This window comes from Pseudorca crassidens, chromosome X (genome assembly GCF_039906515.1).
Source record: "Pseudorca crassidens isolate mPseCra1 chromosome X, mPseCra1.hap1, whole genome shotgun sequence".
NCBI lineage: Eukaryota > Metazoa > Chordata > Mammalia > Artiodactyla > Delphinidae > Pseudorca > Pseudorca crassidens.
In genome coordinates this window covers 2,986,560-3,007,036 of record NC_090317.1, presented here as the reverse complement: position 1 = coordinate 3,007,036, position 20,477 = coordinate 2,986,560, and the positions used below count along the sequence as shown (strand labels likewise).

The following is a 20,477-nucleotide window of genomic DNA, read 5'->3' as shown; positions in this document are numbered from 1 at the left end:
GCGACTGGTGACTGTCACGCCACAGCTCCCGCTCAATGGGGAACAGACATGCTAAACAAGAGCCAAGATGGCTGCTGGGCCTGGCGTGGCACGTGGTGGGTCTGGCGGCCTCCTTCCAGGGACCGGCCTAGGAATTGCAGGGGACCCTATTGCACACCTAACCCCGCTCACAGTCCAAGGCTGGATTCTGTCCAGCTCTGCAGTTTAAGGTGCCCCGGTTTAATTCGAACTCCGTCCGCCTAGTTGCGCACACTGGCGCAGGGCGGGGCGAGGTCTCCCCCTTCCGAGGGGAAACGGTGGGCGCCACGCTGCTAGGGCGCAGCCGCGAGTGGGCCGTGTGCAGCTCTGCGGGGCGGGAAGCGGGGGGAGCGGGGGCGGGGGGGCGGGGAGTTTGTAGCCCGACAGCCCCTTTCCACGGGCTCCCGGCCCAGTGTGCACCGCGCGAGCCGTGGTTCCGGACGCGTGGTGGTCGTGGTGTGCAGGCGCTTCGGCCTGTAGGCACCTGCAGCAGGCACAGAGAGCCATCCAAACCGCGTGGGGTTCCGCACAATGACCCTTGCCCTCTCCCGTGGCGTCCCAGGGGTTGGTGGCTACAGGTTTGCCCTGGAAATGGGATCCCACTGCACCAGGCGTTGGCACCGCATCCATTCCGTGCCATTTCCAGGCACCGCGACCAGCCTAGGAATTGCAGGGGAGCCTATTCCACACCTAACCCTGCTCACAGCCATTGCGGTCAGGACTAGCGGCTCTGGGCCTTATCCTAGAGGGAAAGTGGCTTCAGCCCTTCCTCCCCTGGCCTCCACCAACTTCCACTGACCACGTGTATTCCTGCTCTGGAATGAGGGACGTTTGAGGTAGCGGGTGTGTGAGGGGTCGTGGGGACTTAGGGAGGAGGGCTTAGGTGTGGGTGGGGACAACAGGGGAATGAGGGCGGGAGGCTTGGGGACAGTAGTTGGACTTGAGTGAGGCCAGGGCTTGGGACGGGGATGATGCTTGGGAAGGGGGGGGACATGGCTTGGGTGGGGGCAGGGATTTGGCTTGGGTGGGGGCAGGGCTTTGTTAGGGATCGGACTTGAGTGGGGGATGGGACATGGGAAGGGGTGGGGCTCGGTGGGGGCAGGGATCGGACTTCCGTAATCCTGGGGCTAGGCGTCAGGGGCTGGGCTTAGGTGGGGGTGGTGCTTGGGTGGGGGTGGGACTTGGAGGGGGGACAGGGATCAAACTTCCGTGAGGGGAGGCTTGGCGTCAGGGGTGGGGCTTAAGTCCTCCCTCGTGCGTCAGTGGGGGCAGAGTTTGAGGGAGGGGGTGGATTGGAGGGCGGGGCAATAATCATACTGTAGGATCCCTCCCGTACTAGCACTGTATACCAGTTGAGAAGTTTCTTTTCTTTTTTTTTTTGAATTTTTGAATTTTATTTATTTTTTTACAGCAGGTTCTTATTAGTCATCCATTTTATACACATGAGCGTATACATGTCAATCCCAATGGCCCAGTTCATCACACCACCACCCCCCGCCCCCTGAGCAGTTTCCTGTATCCCTGTACCAGAGTGCCTCTGTAGGCTCAGAATGGGCACAGCCTGAGCAGGGCCGTGTGGGGTGGAACCGTAGCAAAGCACCTCTGCCTCGCCTTGGACAGATGCAGTGAGGCAGTACCACCTCCCCAGCACCGGGAGCTGCCTCTGGGCAGAGCTAGAGGGCAGGCCTAGTGTTGCGTGTCTGCACTGCCGGTGGGTCCCTAGTCAGCATGGTGAACAGCTGTGACGTAGACCTATGTCGGGAGAGGCTTCTGTAACTTCCTGGCAAAAAGCCGGAGGGGTGGGGTTGCCTGCCAGGGTTTCCAGGGTCTACAGGGTGGGGTCACACCTAGGGTGAGGGTTGTCTTTCAGCAGTGTGGCACTGTAGACCCTTTTTGGGTCCCTTTTCTGTCCCTGATTCTAGCTTCCACACAGTTTGAAACGGTAGGCTACTGTTTTTCAGCACGTGATCCTTGCCGCCCACCCCCCATGTCCCCTCCCCTCCAGCGACAACAGGACACTTCTTTGGTTGGAGGCCAGTGACATCCCCTGTTGCTCCTTAACCTTTACCACATAGCACCCCTCTGCGATGGAAACCCATGGTCCCCGCCCTTCTCAGTATCCACGGCAACACTACAGCTTGTCACACGTTCTCCACACCCACCAGTTTCATTGCCTTGTGCAGAGAGAGCTCCAACCATCTTTCTCATTTGTCAGACATTCTCTGAGAAAGGAGGGAACTCACATCTCCGTCCTCCAACCTTTGCCCCAGAGAAGTGGATACCGGGTGCCCTGGGCCTGAACAGCCCTGAGGCAGGGAGTGGGACAGCCTGCTGTCCTCTCCCGTTTGGCGGGCTTTGTCAGGCCCCTCCTCCTGACGCTGACCTTTTCACCACAGGCACCTGCAGTACACACAGAGGAGTCCTTGGACTTTGAGGAGGAGTGCACGGCAAGCCGAGGTCAGCAGGGAGGGGAGCTTGGCCTAAAGACACCTCTCCAGCAAATGACTGGGGAAGCCCTGAAAAGCAGGGCCTGGATCTCTGTGAGCAGAAGTGGGGGTAGTGCGTGGGCTTTTAGTCGGGGTGGGAGGGTGCGCGTGAATGATGCTCTCACCCCATTTGCATTATAGGCTGTGCAAACCCGGAACGATTCTGCCTCCATACTCGGCGTTGACTCAGAATTCCCTGAGTCCCGGTCCAACTCTGTGAGCTGCCTACTGCCCCTAGTGTTAGATCAGTCCATAGACAGTGGGAGCAATGCCTGTGAATCTGTTGGAGGGTTGGTGCAAGGGCATGGACCTGGACCCCAGGAAGGCCCTGCTGATCGTGGGCGTCCCTGTGGAGTGTAGTGAAGAGGAAATTAAAGAGACCCTGAGGGCGGGCTTACAGCCCCTGTGCGCCTACAGGGTGCTGGGCAGAATGTTCAGAAGGGAAGACAGCTCTAAGGCAGCTCTCATTGGATTGGCCGCCCAGGTCAATTACGCTACGGCGCCGAGTCAGGTCCAGGAAAGGGAGGTGCCTGGGAAGTGGTGGTGAAGCCCCGTAGCCCAGATGATGAACTTATCAACAGACTGAACCACTTCCTGAAAGCTGAGGGCCGGAGAATGGTAGATGTGGTCAAAACCCTGGGGTATATCACTCGCCCTGAGGAGGGACAGCCAAAAGGCTTGGCCCAAGTCAGGCCGCCAGACCCGCGGCCTCTGCGAGAAAGCATGTGGTACCCAAAACTGAAGGTGTTTTCGGGAAGCACTTCCCCAGGCCCGGGCGAAGAGAACTTGGAAGCCTGGCTGGAGCAGGTGACGCAGATGATGCAGATGTGGCGGGTGTCTGAGGTAGAGAAGCAGCGGCGTTTGCTGGAGAGCTTGCGCGGCCCCGCCCTGTCCATCGTGCGGATGCTCCGGGCCAACAGTGGCTCCATGACCGTGGCACAGTGCCTGGACGCCCTGAAGCAGATCTTCGGGAATAAAGACAACTATAGAACCGCACGTTTTCAGTTGCTCCAGACCTTGCAGAAGCCCGGAGGGAAAGTCTCTGCCTTCTTGCTGCGGCTAGAGCCCGTGCTGCAGAACGCTGTGCGGCACAGCCCCTTGCCAGTGAGAAGCGCAGACATGATTCGCCTGAAATACACCCTAGCCCAGGCCCACGTGAGCACCGGCCTCCGGGACAAGCTCATGGTCTTGGATCAGCGAGGCTGTGCGCCCCCCTTCCTGGAGTTGATGCAGCTCGTTCGAGACGTGGAGGAGTGGCAGACCGCCGCGGCAGTGACCAGGGAGAAGCAGAGGCAGGTAGGAGGGGGCCACAGGGCCTCTGGCACCCAGGTAGTGGCAGAAACCAGTGTCCCGGTCCGTCCGGTCATGGTGCGGGCAGGGCAGTTCCATGACAGCAGCACTCAGACCGTCCAGGAAGGGGCTACCCTGTCACTGAAGCGCAAGCAGGTGCCACGCTGCTGCGAGACTGGGGAGGAAGGCCACAGCCAGGCCGCGTGTCCTAGGGCCGAGGACCAGTCCCCGGCAAAGCAGGCGCCTCAGCCTGCAGCAGAAGAGTCGGGAAACGAGATGCGGGCCGGGGCCGGGAGCCACCCCAGGCCCCAGGAAGCGTAGGCTCAAGATATGCAGGCACCCCCTCCCCTAGCAGGCAACACAGATATTTCAACGAGGGGAAGGGGCAGCCCACAGAAACAGTGGGGGCCTTGACTGGGGCACAGGGGCAGGGCAGCCAGGCCGAGGCCCCGCCCCAGCCCCCGCAGCGTCCACCAGCTGTTAGGGACTCCACCAGGCAAGCCGAAATCAGCTCAGGGAGGCACCGGCGGCACAAGCGGGAAGCCGCCATACGCAGCACGAGGCGTACCCGAGCCTCAGACACAGACCCCAACACAGCAGAGGCTGACAAAGGTATAGTCGGGGGCTCTGGCGTCAGTCCTGTCTTCTGGCCACCCTCAAACGCCCACCCTGGGGGCTCTGAGCTAAGGGTGTTGATGGGTCCCCAGGCCACGCGGGGCCTAGAGGTGCCTCCCCCGGGGCCGCCCCTGCCAGAAGGAGCCGGCCTGGCGAGGAAGGGCTGTGGGGCAGAGAGGAGATGCCCCGGAGGGACACCACAGGGTCCAACTTCACGATCATCTACAGCGCTCGAGGGGAGCCCCGGGAAGGCAGCACCCTGGAGCCTCTGCGCAGGTGAGGGCAGGAGCAAGTCTCCTCCCCCTGCAGCCTGAAAGGGCAGTAGGGGCAAGGACAGCAGACACTGAGGAGACGATCCCACGCGAGAGCGTCAGGTCAGCTTGGCAGGCAGGGTGCTGAGTCCCTGGTTGCCCAGTACCCCACAACTGGCTTTGGTGTGAGTGGGGGTGCAGGGAAGCGTTTGTTCCAAAGGAGGAGGAGGAGGAGACGGAGGAGGGAGACTTGGAGAGGAGGGGGAGGGGGAGGGGCGGGAGGGGGAGGGGGTCCGGGCAGGGTCCAAGAGAATTAGTTGGCGGGAGGAAGGAGTGTTTAGTTCTCCCTAGGTTTGTGCATGGCCACTGGAGACGTGGGACTGGCCTGGAGAACCACAGCTCACAGCTGCCAATGCCAAGGCCAGCCCCAAAGCCTGCCACCTGGGAGCAGCCCTGAGTGGCCAGCCCCGGCCTGGGTGAGGGGCACCTGCAGATGGCTGCCACCCACACTGGCCTAGGAGTCGTTAGGGGCCACTCCAGGTGCCTGGGCCTCCCTCCTGAGAGGGGACCCCTATTCATCATCCCCTGGGGCAGGTTGCTCCCTGTACTGGCAAGCCCAAATGTGTCCCTGTAGGCCCCAGAGGGACCCAGGTGTCAAGGAACCCCCCAGCCCCCGCTCCCCTCCCCCCAACACACACACCCTAGCCATCGTCCCCCCGCAGAGCCCTGAGGTGCGCCACGTGCCAGCCAAGGCTCTGGTCTCTGTGGGCCAGTGTCGTGAGCTCAACGTGTGCTTTCTGGGCATAGATTCAGGCCCAGCGCTGCCTGTTGTTGTGGAAATGTGCATGTGTTCTCCTCTGAGCAGTTCCCCCAACCCCTGCGCGGCGTGGAGACCCCGAGCCCAGTCCCAGGAGCCGGCGGGAAGGACGGGATGGACGAGGTCACAGCCAGCGCCCACCCCAGGACCTGGGAGCCCACCTGCGACCTTCGAAGGAAGACCTTGACCGGGGCTGCAGGAGGTCTGCGGGAGGCCCCCCAGGGCTTGTGTTCTGCTGGGCCACCCCGTTGTTCCTCGGGACTCCACGTCCCCGGCTCGGTGGCGTGCGCCCTGCTGTGGGACTGTCCTGTGCCCGCCATAGGGCAGGGCCAGGCCCCGGGCATGTGGGCCAGAAATGGAGGGTCTGCCCTGGGGGGAGCGGGCATGGCCGGCGCCCATCTTCCTGGCGAGAGGCCACCCGCGGGGCCCTCAGGAAGGGAGACTGTGGGGAGATGGAGGGCCGCCGGGTGGGGTGTAGCGGAGGCACCTTTTCGAGGACCCTGGGGTGGGGCGGGACCCGTGAGCTCCGGTGGCCGTTAGAAGATCCTCTGTGTGTTGTTATGCCCTGTGTTCAATGGTTTCAGTTAATGTTTCTGTTTAATAAATTTCCCTGAACGTTTCATCTGAGTTTGGCCTCCGCTGTGGGCAATGGCGTGAAGGGGCTGCTGTGGTGGGGTCAGGGTTGGGGGCAGCAGCAGTGGCCTGGCACCCCGAGTCGGCACAGAGGTACGGTCCGGGCAGGGTCCAAGAGGGTCCATGTGGTCTCCTCGGCTGGATGGAGCAGGGCGGCAGGGCCTTGTGGGCACGGGCCATGGCTGGTTGGGTCCCCGGGAAACTCGGGGGGTCCCCGGGAACTAGTGGGTTCGGTGTCAGGGGGAGGGGGAGGGACGGCAGGCAGGACCGGAAGCTCCAGGATCCCTGGCAGCTCTGTGGGGGCTCGGGGCACCCAGAGAGTTGAGAGACGTCACGTGTGCCCTCCCAAGGACCAGCCGGCCACAGAAGGGTCCAGGCGTGAGGTCAGAGGCCCCTGCCAGGAACGCAGTGCAGGATTCCGGGGTGGGGCTTGTTTGCCCACCTGCCTGAGATCCGTCTACCCCTGCCGTCCCGCAGCGGCCTGCCCTGGTCTAGGCGCTGAGGGACGTTTGGGGACCTGGGGCTATGAGGTGGCCAAGGGAAGGAGGGCCGCCCAGCAGGAGTTGCAGAGCCCTCAGGCCCTGGGTGGGGGCACAGAAAGGCAGGGAGAGCTGTCCTCCACTTTAAGTCCCGGGCGGGGCGGTCCCCCGAGGGGCAGGGGCGCCCCCTCCCTGTCCCACTCCCTGCATCACTCCTGTGTCCTGGGAGCAGGCAGGAGGCGGGGGGGGGGGGGGGTTGGGGTCCTGTGAGTGGGAGGCTGTAGATGGGGCCCAGGGATGACCCCTTCCTGCCCAGAGGCTGGCTCTGGACCCCCGGGGCCCTCCGTGCCACCTGAGGGCATCGGCCAGGGGTGGGGGCCCTAGTGATCCAGGAGAAGCCTCCCTGACCCTGAGACCGTGCCCTGTGGTCCTGCGCGTGCGTGCCCCGGGAGGGTGCGCGTTTGCGTTCGGCGAGTGTGCGCCTGCGCGCGCCGCCATTTCCTGCAGCCCCGAGCTTGTGTCCGGTGCCTATCGGGAAACAGGACCGTCCACACAGCGAAATGGCTACCGGGGGCGCGAGAGGCCTCGGCGTCGCTTCTCCCGCCGTCGTGCCCGATCCTGCCGCTAGATGGCGCGCGAGGATCACAATTGGGCCGGGCCGCCCGTCTCGGGCATCCTGGCCTCCTGCTGCCCTTCCCCCGTTGGCCTGGAGGACGTGGGTGGTCTCGCCGGCCTTGCGGCTGAAGCAGCCCCCCCCCCCGACCACGTGTGCACCCTCGCCGCAGTGCCGGCGGAGGCGGGAGAGAGGAAGGGAGCTGGGTGCCCGCAAGGAGCCAAAGGGGCTGTTTGGCGGGGTGCCCTGGTGTCGGTGGTCTCTGGGCGCTGGCCTTCAGAGCTGGCCGGGGCCAGGAGCTGTGGACACGCGGGGAGGGCGGCTCGACCCTCCAACCACGAGGGACCTCGGGCGGAGATGCTGCTCTGGGCGCTGGGGCTCCGTGGGGAAGGGGCTTGTTCCTAAGAGGTGGGGGAAGGAGGGGAATGGGGTGGGCAGGGACCTCCTGCAGAGCAGTGGAGCCTTTTTCTAGCTCAGAGTTCATGGAGCCTTTCCTTGTTCTGTGGTCGAAAGTGAGTAGAAGAGGACTGAGGGGATTGTCCAGGTTACCGAGTTGCAGAGCTATAGGCTTCTTAAGTCTGGGACCTGTGCTGCTTTCATCACATTACGCATTGCTCCCAGTTCGTGGGACCTAAGGCCTTGGTGAGCCTGGTGGACCCATACTGATAGCTCTGGCAGTCTGTCCAAACGTGAGGGAGGGGTGCCTCTTAACCTGTCCTATTTGTCATCTAACCTCCTGCCTCCCAGATGCTAATGATGGTTCGCCAACACCGCTATTCTATGTAGACATCTAGCATTACTATTCATGCCTGACAGACCCTCTGTGTCATTTAACTAAAACTCAACTGTTACACTCTGGGTGACATGATTGTGGCTCTCGTTGTCTCCCTTTCCACAGTCAGGTTCTGCCTTTCAGCCTTATTTGATTTTTATTCTTTCTAGCAAAACTTCTCCCTGAATTAAGGCCAGGCACAGCACAGGTAATTTTGAGGTTTATATTTCAAGTCCTAAGAGCCCCCATTTCCCATAGCACCAGCAGTTCAGGGAAGAGTACCGCCCCCATCCCTTATTCTCGGTAGAATCGGGCCTTTCCTTTTCAGCTAGCCCTCAGTCTTCCCCTTGTGCCCGATATCTGGGCAAGCTGGTAAGAAAGCCTGGGTGCTCCTTCCTTTGGCACCAGAGGGAGATTAGAACCATGTATGCCCCTGACCACATGTGAGAACTCTCCCCTCGGCCCCGCCCCCTCACATGGTAAACTCCCAGGCCACTCTCTGTCCTTTGCTCGCACAAGTCACTTTACAACTGCTCTCTTGAGAACCCTTGATTCTGTAAGTAATGAACCATTTCTTGACTTCCTGGTGTGTGTGTGTGTGTGTGTGTGTGTGTGTGTGTGTGGTGTCACTGGTCTCCACATCCAAAGCAAATTTTGGGTGGGGGTCTGTCTGTCAGGTTACGTTGGTGGAAATTATGTGCAAGTCTATGGAACTGCCCCCCCCACCCCCCACACACAACCAAGAGAGTCAATTACAGACAATATCACAGGAAGCATGGCAGAGATTAGAGCTGCTCTGAAAGACGTAGGGGTGGTGGTCCCCATCATATCTCCATTTACTTTGCCAATCTGTTCACTGCAGAAATTGGATGAATTCCATAGAGTGACTGTATACCCCAGGCTTCACCAACTATCAATTCCAGTTGTGGATGCTGTGTGCTGGACGTGGTAGAATCGCTCAAGCAGATGAATAAGGCCTTAGGTCCATGTTACGTGGCCGTTGATTTGATGAGTGCATTCCTTTCTATTCCAACCAATCAAAGAAAGAGGATAAGAAGCAGTTCACAATTATGTGGACATCTTTATTTACAGTTTGGTCCACTACCATGTTAACTCTCCTGCCCTATGTCATATCTGTACTCTCCTATAACATAGTACAAAGAGATGTGGATCATCTAGGCAGCCCATAGAACATCAGTCAGATCAGTTACACTGACACCGTCATACTGATTGGACAGGAAGAGTAAGAGGCCTCTCTAAGACACATGGCCTCTCGAGAGCATGGGAGATAAACCCATGAAGATTCGGGGACCTGCCATTTCAGTGAAGTGTTTAGGAGTCCAGTAATCAGAGGCATGCCAGGATGCCCCCTCCAAAGCACAAGACAAATCATTGCGTCTTGGATCCTCCAGCACAAAGAAGAAAGGAGCACACCTGGCAGGCCCCAGGATCGTTGCTGCGGTCCATATATCAGGCGACACAGAAGGCTGAGAGCTGGGCTGCAGGAGAGGAAGCTTCAGCAGAGCTGGGGTGCAGGAGAGGCGCCTGCGGCAGAGGTGGGGTGCGGGAGAGGAACCTGCAGCAGGTCCAGGCTGTGGTGCAAGTAGCCGCGTGGACCATCTTATACGACAGACCCCGTGGTGTCAGAGGTATCAGTAATGGGCAAGGATGCAGTGTCAAGTTCAAGGCCAGCCCCTGTAAGAGAATTGCCACTCAGTCCCCTGGGGTTCTGGAGGAGGGTCATGCCATCAGCATCAGAGATTCTATGTCTTTCTAGAAATAGCCTCTGGTGTGTTTCTGGGCCCCGGTAGAGACAGATGCTTGACTATGGGACACCAACTGACTCTGTGTCTGGAACTTCTCATCATGAGCTGGGTCCTGCCAAGTCAAAATCAGATGGCAGCTCACTGTAGGATGGCAGTGGTGCATCTGGAATGCAGGCTGGGCAGGGACAGAGGTGTGAGTAAGGTTTGTGAGCAGTAGCACAGGCCCTCATGTTACGCATCACAGTCATACCAGAGCTCCTCCCTCAGCTCACACTATGGCCACATGATCCCATACAGCCAGATGAAGGAGGAGGAAAAGGTCTAAGCTTGGCTTTTGGACGGGTTTGCTTGGTCTTTGGATGCAAGTTGAAAATGGATGGCAGTTACATTCTAGCCACACCTAGGGATGTCCCTGAAAGACAAGGGGGAGGGAAGATCTAAACCCCTACGTGGGTTAGGGTGGAGGGACAAAGGGTGTTTTCTGTTTTTCTTTTGTCTGTGTCCTGGTTTTATCGTTTTGCAGCAGAATGCCCAACATTGAACATAACTGCAAATATGTGGTCGTGCCAAAGCTAATAACGCTTAAGTACAAATGGGAGACGTGGTTTTTTAAGATAAATACTTAAATAGAAGTTGGTCCTGTGACCACCTGAAGTCTAGGTCTGGTAGGAGCGGCCTCACCTGTGGACCCATGAAGACATCACGATTCCACTCCCTCCCTAACCAATACATGGACACAGGGTGCCAGTGGTCGTGATCACAATGAGCCTTTCGCCAGAGCCACCTCCAGCTCTCCACAAACATGGTGAAATTTCTCGAAGGTCAGTGGTCCATAAAAGTTAAGTATTCTATGTGGTTCTCTTGGGTCTGTGTGTCCAGCGGGGTGGGGCCTAGATGACCTCCTTCAGGTCATCGTACGGGACCAGCATGAAGGCACCACCCATGAGGCAGAGGACGTTGGACAGGCGCCCTTGAAGAAGGCTTTGCCCCTTTCGTCTTTGAAGATCTGCTAGCAGTTAAGAGGCCCCCTGTACATGATGTTGGCTCCTTTGTGCCCTGACTGCATCATCATCTGCTGCCACTTGGTGTTGAGGGGGCAGGAGACCATGCTGGCCACCACTGTCACGTTCTTGGAGTCAAGGAGCATGACTGGTGCTGTCGTACATGCCGGAGTAGGTGGGCTGGTAGATGACGATGCTCCGCACGGAGAGGCTGAAGCCCTGGCATAGGCCCCGGATGCCATCAGACCTGGTGATCTTCACCAGTCTCCTAGTCCTCTGAACTCGATGTCAGATTTCCCGAAGTCAGCCGCCAGGTGGGTTCTGGTGAAATCCAGAGGGTAGACGAAGCAAGAGGGAGGTGGCTCTGGCCACCCCACCAGAGGCCAGATTGCCAGCAAAATACTTCCAGAACTGCGTGTGCTTGTCCAAGGCCCCCAGGAAGATCTGCTTGTACTTAGCCTTGAAGGCGGAGTTGAGGACTTGAGTGGGAAGTAGTGTATGACGCAGGCTGTCCGTCCAGAAGGACAGCACACCCTGCTCCTTGGGGCTGCGCACGGTGCAGTCCACGATGCCCTTGTCCTGCTCGTCGGCTGTGATCTGCTTGCTGGTGTATTGTACCCGCACAGCAGTTTTGCCCACTCCATCGGGGCCACAGCCACCTTGGAGATGGTGGCGGCAATGCCTCTGGCCAGGAAGTCCTTGGCAAAGGAGAGGGCCTGTTTCGTTGTGGTGGCAGAACGGGCAGCTCAGTGAGCGGAAAACAGTGGAGGCACAGAGAGCTGGAGGGTGGGCACTGCTGGTCAGCCCTGCTGCCGCTGGGACCGAAAATGCAGGCCTGGCATCCCATGCAAGATGGTATACTGTCAGGGGATATACTTCAGACTGAAGGATGTGTCTGGGCGGGCGCATGAGCATGGGGTCCTCTGGTGTCACACGTTCCATCGCCCAGAAGCTGCTAGCTTTGTAGCATGCCGCAGTGTCCTGCTGAAGGTGCAGCTGGAGCACTGCAGTGATGGGGTGCCGTCCTCCAGGATGCAGTATATGCACTGCATCTGAGGCCTCCCTGTGGCACTGTGTCCCCAATAGGAAGAATACGCGGGACTGGGATCCGAGGGGTGGAAGCCAGAGTGGCCCCCTTTCCATCTTCCCTAGTGACCTACTCAGGTGGACATTGTGTGTCACACCTCCTTAGCTCTGGACTTTGCAGGAGAGGATATTCTGGTCCCTAAAGACAGTGCACTCTCACCAGGAGACGCAGCCAGAGTCCTGTGGTGCTTATAGATATGACTGCTGCCCGGCATTGTTTTGTCCCCTGTGTCCAGAGACCAGCAGGCAGGAAGAGTCGCCATTTCAGCAGTAACCAACACTTAATCAAGGAAGAGGGAGAACTGGTCTTACAACTGGAATATGTGCGGAACACAGATGATGTGCTTAGGTGACTCGTGGTCCTCATTTGCCCAGTTGTGCCTGTGAATGGCCAAGTGCAGCGATTCTGCCCTGAGAAGGGTATGGATACCAGGGACTCAGACCTCAGGGATGAAGGAAAGTGGCCAAGACTGCGGAGGTGATAGCAGAGGGTGAGGGAGACCTAGAATGGGCAGTGGAGGAGGGAGGTAATGAGTAGCTGTCACAGCTGCAAGACCAACTGCATCAATGGCGTTGTACTGTGTCCCACCAATTTCTCTCTTCTAAGTGGACACTCAAGAAGACAGGCACATGGGAACCACAGAGAAACTGCTCCCTGAACATATGTATATGGAATAGTGGATCTGTGTGGCACAAGGGGTGGACCGGGGCACCTATGGAAGTTCACCACTTAGATGTCACTTTAAGACAGGAGTGCAGTCAGCTGACAGCACCCAGATGCAATGCTTTCAGGATCCACTGCAGCATTTGCACAGAGGTCATGCTATTCCCAGGCAGCGCCCAGTCTATGACTTAGCACAGCAGGGCTACTAGAATTATTTCTGCTCAGTGTGGGACTCCTCAATGGGCCGTCTTTGCACCAGAGCTCCCAGTGGGCTGGCCAAGACTTTCTCAAAGCTGCACCATCGTCTAAGGCGCTCCCTTCCAGCCCTTCTTCCAGCTCCCTCCTTCCACAGGTGTCTTACATTCACTGTGGTCTGAAGGCTCTTCCTGCTTACCCCCCCTTTCTCTTTCTCAATAAATCTTTTGCACTTTCTAACTCCATATTGGCTTCCTGGCGGACCTGAACTGACACATCTATTTGAGGCTAGAGAGTACTCCTCTTCTTTCATGGTGAAGGTAGGAGAAAAGCCAAAACACTCTTTCCTCCTAAAAATTTCCTTTAAAAATTACCTTCGAAATATTTTATCTTCTCTTAACTAGCATTGATGGGGTGGTGCTTGCTGAAGTGGCTTTGCCATGTTTTAGTTTGAGGGATTTGGGAGCTGCTCACACGCAACAAGCTTTACTGGGTTGCGTGTGCTCCGTAGCGTGAGACCATCCAGAGGCTTATGGGTGGGCTAAGGAAGCGCCACCCAGAAGGAGAGGAGGGTAGGGTAACTGTTACGGCACTCAGCAGCACGGCGGGGGGTCTCCAGGCCAGAGAATTCTGAAGGGCAGCAGTGGCTTGGCGTCTTATCAATGACCAGCGGATGTGGGGTAAGGTGTCCTGGGAATTGCAAGGCAGGCAGGCCCTAATTGACTAATAATCTGCTGGCTTGGGCTATTTTAAAAATAATTTAATGTGTAAAAACTGGAGTTTGGCACCAGTGGGATTTTGAGCTAATGAATCTCAGCCCGCAATGAAGAAATAGAAAAGTGAGGGGCCAATACACAGAGGCCATCTGAGGCTGAGTTATATAACAAGCATTTCGATGTATTTCTGTTGAGAACGGAGACCGTGCAGGGACTTGGCACCTCCTGTCCTCAGGTTTGGGCTAAAGCCCTGAGGAGATGGGCGACATTCCATTTAACATCCTGTTATGCATTTAATAAATATGTATTCAATAAGTATGTATATAGCTGTGCTCCGCCCCAGGTGCTGGAGGTGCAATGGACAGCGACACCACGCATGGTTCCTGTCATCATGGAGCTTTGAACTGCGGGAGGAATTGCACAAATACACATGTAATCATTATGTTAAGTGCTTGAGAAAGGCAAGTACTACGAGACTGCTACAGAGTGTGTTAGGAACTTAAGTTAGATGGAGGCAGGAGCGCCACTTGAGCTGCCCTTGGTGAAGGGACATGGATGCTGAGACCTGAAGGATGAGTAGGAGTTGGCCAGGCAAAGAGTGAGGGAGGTTGTGCTCAGGCAAAAAGAACAGAGTAGGCAGTGGGCACAAAAGTGACCTCTACCTCAGCCACCCACTTCTGCTGTCACTTTCCAGGCTTTGTCATCTCCTGTAACTGCCCCCACCTTGATAATCAGTGATTCAAGCATCCCCGCTGTGGTCATTTTCCGACCTCTTCAGGGCCTTCAGGCATTGCCTTTCTCTGTCTCTACCTGTCAGCCATCTCCTTTTTCACTTAATCTTTATTTAAATGACTTTACTCAGGTATAATTAAAATGCACATATTTAAAGTGTACAGTTTGATAAAGCTTTCTCATACCCTTTTTTTTTTTTGCGGTACGCGGGCCTCTCACTGTTGCCGCCTCTCCCGTTGCGGAGCACAGGCTCCGGACGCACAGGCTCAGCGGCCACGGCTCACGGGCCCAGCCGCTCCGCGGCACGTGGGATCCTCCCGGACCGGGGCACGAGCCCGCGTCCCCCGCATCCGCAGGCGGACTCCCAACCGCTGCGCCACCCGGGAAGCCCTGCTCATACCCTTTTGAAGCCCCTCCCTCCTGTATCCTGCAACCTTGCTAAACTCACTTATTGCTTCCAGCAGCTTTTTCTTGGTAGATTGTATGAGATTTTTCGACACAGAAAATGCTGTCTTCAGATGACAGCAGTTTTCTTTTCTAATAATGAATACCTTTTATTTCTTTTTCTTAACATGAGACAAAACTCTTCTCTGTCTTAGAAAGGCTTTCTGCTTAGCTCCTTAGCTTCTGACTCAGTCCTCTCTCTCTTCTTCGTCATTGCAGTCTTGGCTCCTTAAATCTCCAGTTTTGTGTCTCCAGGCCCGTGAGGCCACTGAAAGCTGTGCTGGTTTTCTGGCCCCAGATATATCCATCTACCTGGATGAAGCCTGAATTCTCAGCCTCCTTCACTGCCCTAGAGCTGGCAAATGTCCCCAGAGGAGAAGCAGCTGCAAAATACCAGTGTGCCTCCCCATGGTTGTCCTTCCCCTGCGCGGTGGCCCTTTAAGTTCTGATCACTTCAGGAGGTCTCCAGTGGTTCAAACTGATCTTTTTCGTCATATTTGTAAAGATTGTTTTTGCTATTTAGAATGTTATTATTATTAAATATTGCATATATACAAAAGAAAGATAATGTATCGTGTACATTAACAGTCCAAGGAAGAGTAGAAAACCAAACGCCCATGAATCTGTAACAGAGAAGAACAAACCTAACTCCATATTCGATCTATTCCTTTAGCTCTAATCTCTGTGCTTAGTCATGCTGGCTCTGAACCTTTGTCTCTTCAATCAGTAAAAGAACACTGCCTATAGCCTGAAATATACAATAGTCTTTTCTCAAGGCTCTGCCTCCCAGGCTTAACCTTTAAAGCCATAACACTTTCATTCATATAGACATAAAAACTTATAGAACAGAAAATAAAATTTGTCTTATTGAAGGTTTACAGGAACTTCGTGACCTGACCTACCTGGACACCTGCGAGAACAAGGGACTATCACGTCCTCTCTGAGGTCTGGCCAGCACCGAGAGGTCTGCAACAGCCAGCCACACCCCCTCCCCTTTTAGTATAAAAGGAGCCTGAATTCTAACCTGGGTAAAATGGTTCTTTGGGATATGAATCTGCGATCTTCTCAGTCTGCTGGCCTTCTGAATAAAGTCGCTGTTCCTTGCCTCAGCACCTTGTGTCTCCATTTATTGGCCTGTCATGTGCCGAATAGTACGGGCTTGGGCTCGGTAACAAACCCACCATGAAGGTAAGCTTTAGGACAGAGCCCCCGACCCTCCTCACTTATATTCAGTCCCGGTCCACCCTCATGCAACTATTCTACATTATTGTTATTTTTAAAAATTCATTTAAAATGAGATATAATTGATGTATAACTGTGTAAGTTTAAGGCGTACAATGTGTTGACTTCATACATTCATATGTTGCAATGTGTTACCACCTTAGGGTTAGCTAACATGTCTGTCACATCACATAATTTTCATTTATTTTTTGTGGTGGGGACACATGTCATGTTTTAATGGGATTTTCCTGTTGTTCTCTATAGGAGCGTTTGTCTGCCAAAAACTACCCTGTCGTACCCATAAGCAGAAGTCAAATCAATCAAATCATGACACCTTCAATGGTTCTCAAATTTTACCACCTGTTCTCATCTCTTCTACCACCACGTAGTCCAAGTTATGACCATATATCCCCTATACTAGTCCAATAGCCTCCTAAATTGATCTTGTATCCACTTTGCCTCCTTCTTATGCATTCCTCATATAGCAGCCAGAATTATTTTTAAAAAACAAATCATATTATGTTACTTCCATGCTCAAAACCCTTCAATTCTTCCTACTGCTTTCTTAGCATAAAATGAAAAACATTTTTAATCACAATAAATGGCATTGGCTGAGTTGTGATAATGCTCAATGTACCAGGCACAGTATCGTTTGATTTTCATAGTAATGCAAATGATTATTTCCCTTGTTTATACCAATGAGTAAGTAGAAATCTATAAAGCTGAATTTAATTGGTTAAGGACACAGTTAGAAGTGGTGAAGCTGGAATTCCAAGCCAGGCCTTTTCAGCTCTAATGTACGTGTTTGAAACAGTTTAGATGTATAGATACCTGACTTCTTCAGGGCAGGCAGGTAGACTGGAGACCCAGGGAAGAGTTAATGTTACAGCTTGAGTCCGCACGCAGTCTGCAGGCAGAATTTCTTGCTCTTTGAGGGACTTCAGTCTTTTCTCTTAAGACCTTCAACTCTTTGGATGCAGTGCACTCAGATTATGGAAAATAATCAGCTTTATTTATAGCCACTGATTCAAATGTCAATCACATCTAAAAATACCTTCACAGCAACATCTAGAGACATGTGTAACCAAGCAACTGGGCAGTACAGCCCAGCCAAGTTGGCACATAAAATCGCCCACCATACTACCTGACTGTATTTTCATTGTAAAGAATTCAAACAGTGGGAAGTATAGAGAAGAAACACTGAGAGTCACACTCCCACCTCTGTCCCCTTTACCTCCACAGAGATGAACACTGTCAACCTCTCAGTGAACATCTTTCCGGAGCGCTGCCTATTCCTTTAACATTCATACATATAAATATATAAATATATATATATATATAAAATTTGGTTTATTTTATTTAAATGGGATCATTCTATAAGTATTGTTTGTGTCTTGTTTTCCCTCTTGATTGGTAAGTCACATATATTTATCTTTTATTTTTTTACTTAGACAAACAAAACATTTAGCGCTTACAATATTAGGTGATACAATTGAGTGAAAAGCAAAAGTCCATCTTTGACCCCCTTCCTGAACCTCGCTCTCTTCCTCAAAGGTAAACGCTGTTATCGTTTGGTGTGTACACATGCAAACTTTGGACACAATATTACACACGGAGCTGAAGATGACAGAGTGTGACCCTGCATCCCCTTCCTGTGCTCTATTCTTCCCCATCTTTACCCCTGCATAACTTATGTCAAGAATGGCATGTTATGACACTGAGATTATGTCATGAGACAAAGTCTATATTAATAAGAGAGACGGTTGTTTGTCTTGCAAGTGTGACACTGTGAAGCATATGAAAAGTTTAAGACTATCCCTATGGAGGACTGTCAGTGGCTGACGGCTGTAAGCATCACCCTTTCCCTTCAAACTTGGGGCCAGGAGCTGTTAGGCCCCAGGTTGGGGGATGGGTATATAAAGGTCAAGAATAATTTTTCAACCAAGACTTTGTTTTACTGTGTGGATGTTTTACACAATGATCCGCAGGAAGTTTCCAACAGAAGATATCAGGGGAAGGGGGCATTTTGAGACGGGGAGTTTATCCTGGGTTATCAGGATGGGCCTTAAATCCAATCACAACTGTCCTTATAAGACAGAAGCAGAGGAGATCTCTCTCTCTCTCTCTCTCTCTGTCTCTCTCTCTGTCTTTCTCGCTCTCTGTCTGTCTCTCTCTCTCTCTCTCTCTCTCACACACACACACACACACACACACACATACAGAAGAGGAGAAGGTGATGTGAAGCAACACAAAGAGATTGGAAGATGCTGACCTTGAAGTGATGCAGACACAAGCCAAGGAATGCTGGCAGCCAACAGAAGCTGGAAGAGGCAAAGAAGAATTCTACTCTAGAGCCTCCAGAGGTAGCTCAGCCCTGTCAACCTTGGATTCAGCTCAGTGATAATAATTTTGAATTTCTGGCCTCCAGAACTGTGATAGAATAAATTTCTGTTGTTTTATACCACCCAGTTTGTGGTAATTTGTTAGAGCAGCCATAGAAAACTCATACAGGACCAAGTCTAACTGTTTGAGTGTCAGCCACAACTTCCACACACACCTAGTGTGCCAGTGCTAAATGTCAGATGGTCACAGAGGAGGCAGGAGCTTTGGAGAGGCAACTGCCAACATGCTTGGATGCCCAGGCTCCAGCGGTAGGAACAAGGCATAAAGATTTTGACCTTGGGGATCTCCCTGTGACTGAGGAATGGACAGAGAAATTAAAGGGGAATCTGAGGACTTGGATCAATGTTTACGCCCCTGTGAGTGGTTTGTGAGGTAGACAAACGCAGGCAGCAGTGAGTAGAGTTACAGGGTCCTCATTCTTTAAGCGAGCACTCTAGGGGAGAGGCTTGGTCAGAGGCCAATGATTCGAGGGACCATATTAATAAATTCTTAATTAATTAGTGGCACTTTGGCAGAATCTTAAAGCTGTAATGAATCTGCCATCACCGTGGTGCACAAGAAATCTAGGGGACATGGGATGGCTATGCATGGCAGGATGCTGGGAAAATGGAGACAGAGACTGACTGGAGATCAGGATGCCCTAGACCACGTCAGAGGCCGCCTATGGTTGTACGTAAGGTTCAGGGGAAAGGGGGAAGACATAGAAATAGTCACTGCTATTTGTACTCTGTTTAATGCCCTTTAAATCAATCTTATGAACTTTAAAGCAACCAGATAATAATAATAACTTTAGAAAGACAAATGGCCAAGATTGCTCTGAATGAATATTCCCTTGTTAGTTCTGGATTTGACAAAGTAACTTTCCCCAAACCTTTAAACACTGGCTACAAAACTAATCAAACACTCCTAAGCATTTAAGGAAAATTACCTGTATATCGGACTGTCTTTACTGTTTCAAATACCCTTAAAAGCCTGGAGGAGAGAAGCTTTAACTGTCAGGCTCACAGAGACAGGGGGCTAGATTCCAAGTCTGTGACCGCACTAGGACCTCCCACCAGCAGAGGGCAGTGGTCCAGACAGCGCGGCCTCTTGACTGGCCGAGGGGGGAAGGCTCTGAGAAGTGATGGGGATGCTGCTAAGCCTGCTGCAGCCCCTCACAAGCCTGAACGGCTCAGGAAGTGCTTTCCCCACAGTATGCTGGGGAACAGAAGGTGTTTCTCCTCGATTCCTGCAGGGAACACGTGTGTGCGGTACACATACCGTCCAAATGGGGGCGGATCACAAGCAGTCCGGATGTCCCAACCAGAGTTAACGTGGGCTGGCCGAGGCAGCTCTGGGGAGCTGCTCTGGGCGGCGATGGATTCAGCCAGGTTATAACGCTCTGGAACATTTTTTCCCATTGAGAACACTCAAGGAGGAAGGCAAGATCCGATGGAGCACTGCAGCTGGAGAGGCGTGGGGGCGGGAGGAGCGGAGACACGCAGTACAGGGAGCTCTCCACATCCCAAGGGAAGAAGTTGTATTCCTTTTTCCTTTGTTTCTCTTTTGGGAAATCCTGTTAGTGCTCTTTTCCTCACGGTTTCCACTTCTTTGTCTTCCTGGGAGAGTTACTCAGTGTTAACTTTCAGCTATCTAATTTAGTCATCAATGGTATCATTCCTTCTATTGGAATATTTTATTTTATTTTATTTATTTTTGGCTGCATTGGGTCTTCATTGCTGCGCTGCACTTCCTCTAGTTGCCACTAGCGGGGGCTACTCTTCCTTGCGGTGCGCGGGCTTCTCCTTGCAGTGGCTTCTCTTGTTGTGAAGCGCGGGCTCTAGGCGCTCAGGCTTCAGTAGTAGCAACACGCGGGCTCAGTAGTTATGGCACGCGGGCCCTAGAGCATGCAGGCCTCAGTAGTTGTGGTGTGCAGACCCTAGAGTACGCAGGCTTAAGTAGTTGTGGCGTGCAGGCTCAGTAGTTATGGCACACGGTAGCTTAGTTGCTCCGCAGCATGTGGGATCTTCCTGGACCAGGGATTGAACCCGTGTCCCCTGCATTGGGAGGCAGATTATTAACCACTGAGCCACTAGGGAACCAGAATATTTTCTTAATTCAGGCAACAGAAGTTTTAAATTTCAAGAATTCCCATGACTTCTTTTCAAATTAGCCTCTAGTATTCTCCAGGTTAGTTAGATACGTCCCTAGTCTGTGGTTAGTGGCAACAAAGACACTGCACCCAGAAGGCTTCTGGAGTGAGCATTGACATTTGCAACAACCTGTCGGAGACTCC

The 20,477-nt window shown here is 53.7% G+C and overlaps 2 protein-coding genes and 1 pseudogene across 3 annotated transcripts in view; 2 read left to right on the top strand and 1 right to left on the bottom strand.

The window, feature by feature from the left end:
• The window catches only part of ZNF185 (zinc finger protein 185 with LIM domain), a 72,200-nt gene extending 69,419 nt beyond the window's left edge, over positions 1-2,781 (top strand). Inside the window, exons 23-24 of one of the 2 annotated variants that reach the window (XR_010940068.1) lie at positions 2,415-2,475; positions 2,646-2,781. The gene's annotated coding sequence lies outside the window, so the exon portion shown is untranslated. Of the gene's footprint in view, positions 1-2,414; positions 2,505-2,645 lie in introns of those variants that run through there. The other variant, XM_067723951.1, reaches the window with a different exon arrangement.
• LOC137217296 (paraneoplastic antigen-like protein 5) lies at positions 2,773-4,915 on the top strand. The gene is given in 2 exon segments (XM_067723960.1): positions 2,773-3,013; positions 3,016-4,915. Coding segments are annotated over 2 exon segments (1,341 nt in total). The 3' UTR covers positions 4,116-4,915.
• A 4,142-nt stretch (positions 4,916-9,057) lies between these two features.
• On the bottom strand, positions 9,058-12,090 carry LOC137217235 (ADP/ATP translocase 3-like; annotated as a pseudogene).
• Positions 12,091-20,477: the final 8,387 nt, after the last annotated feature.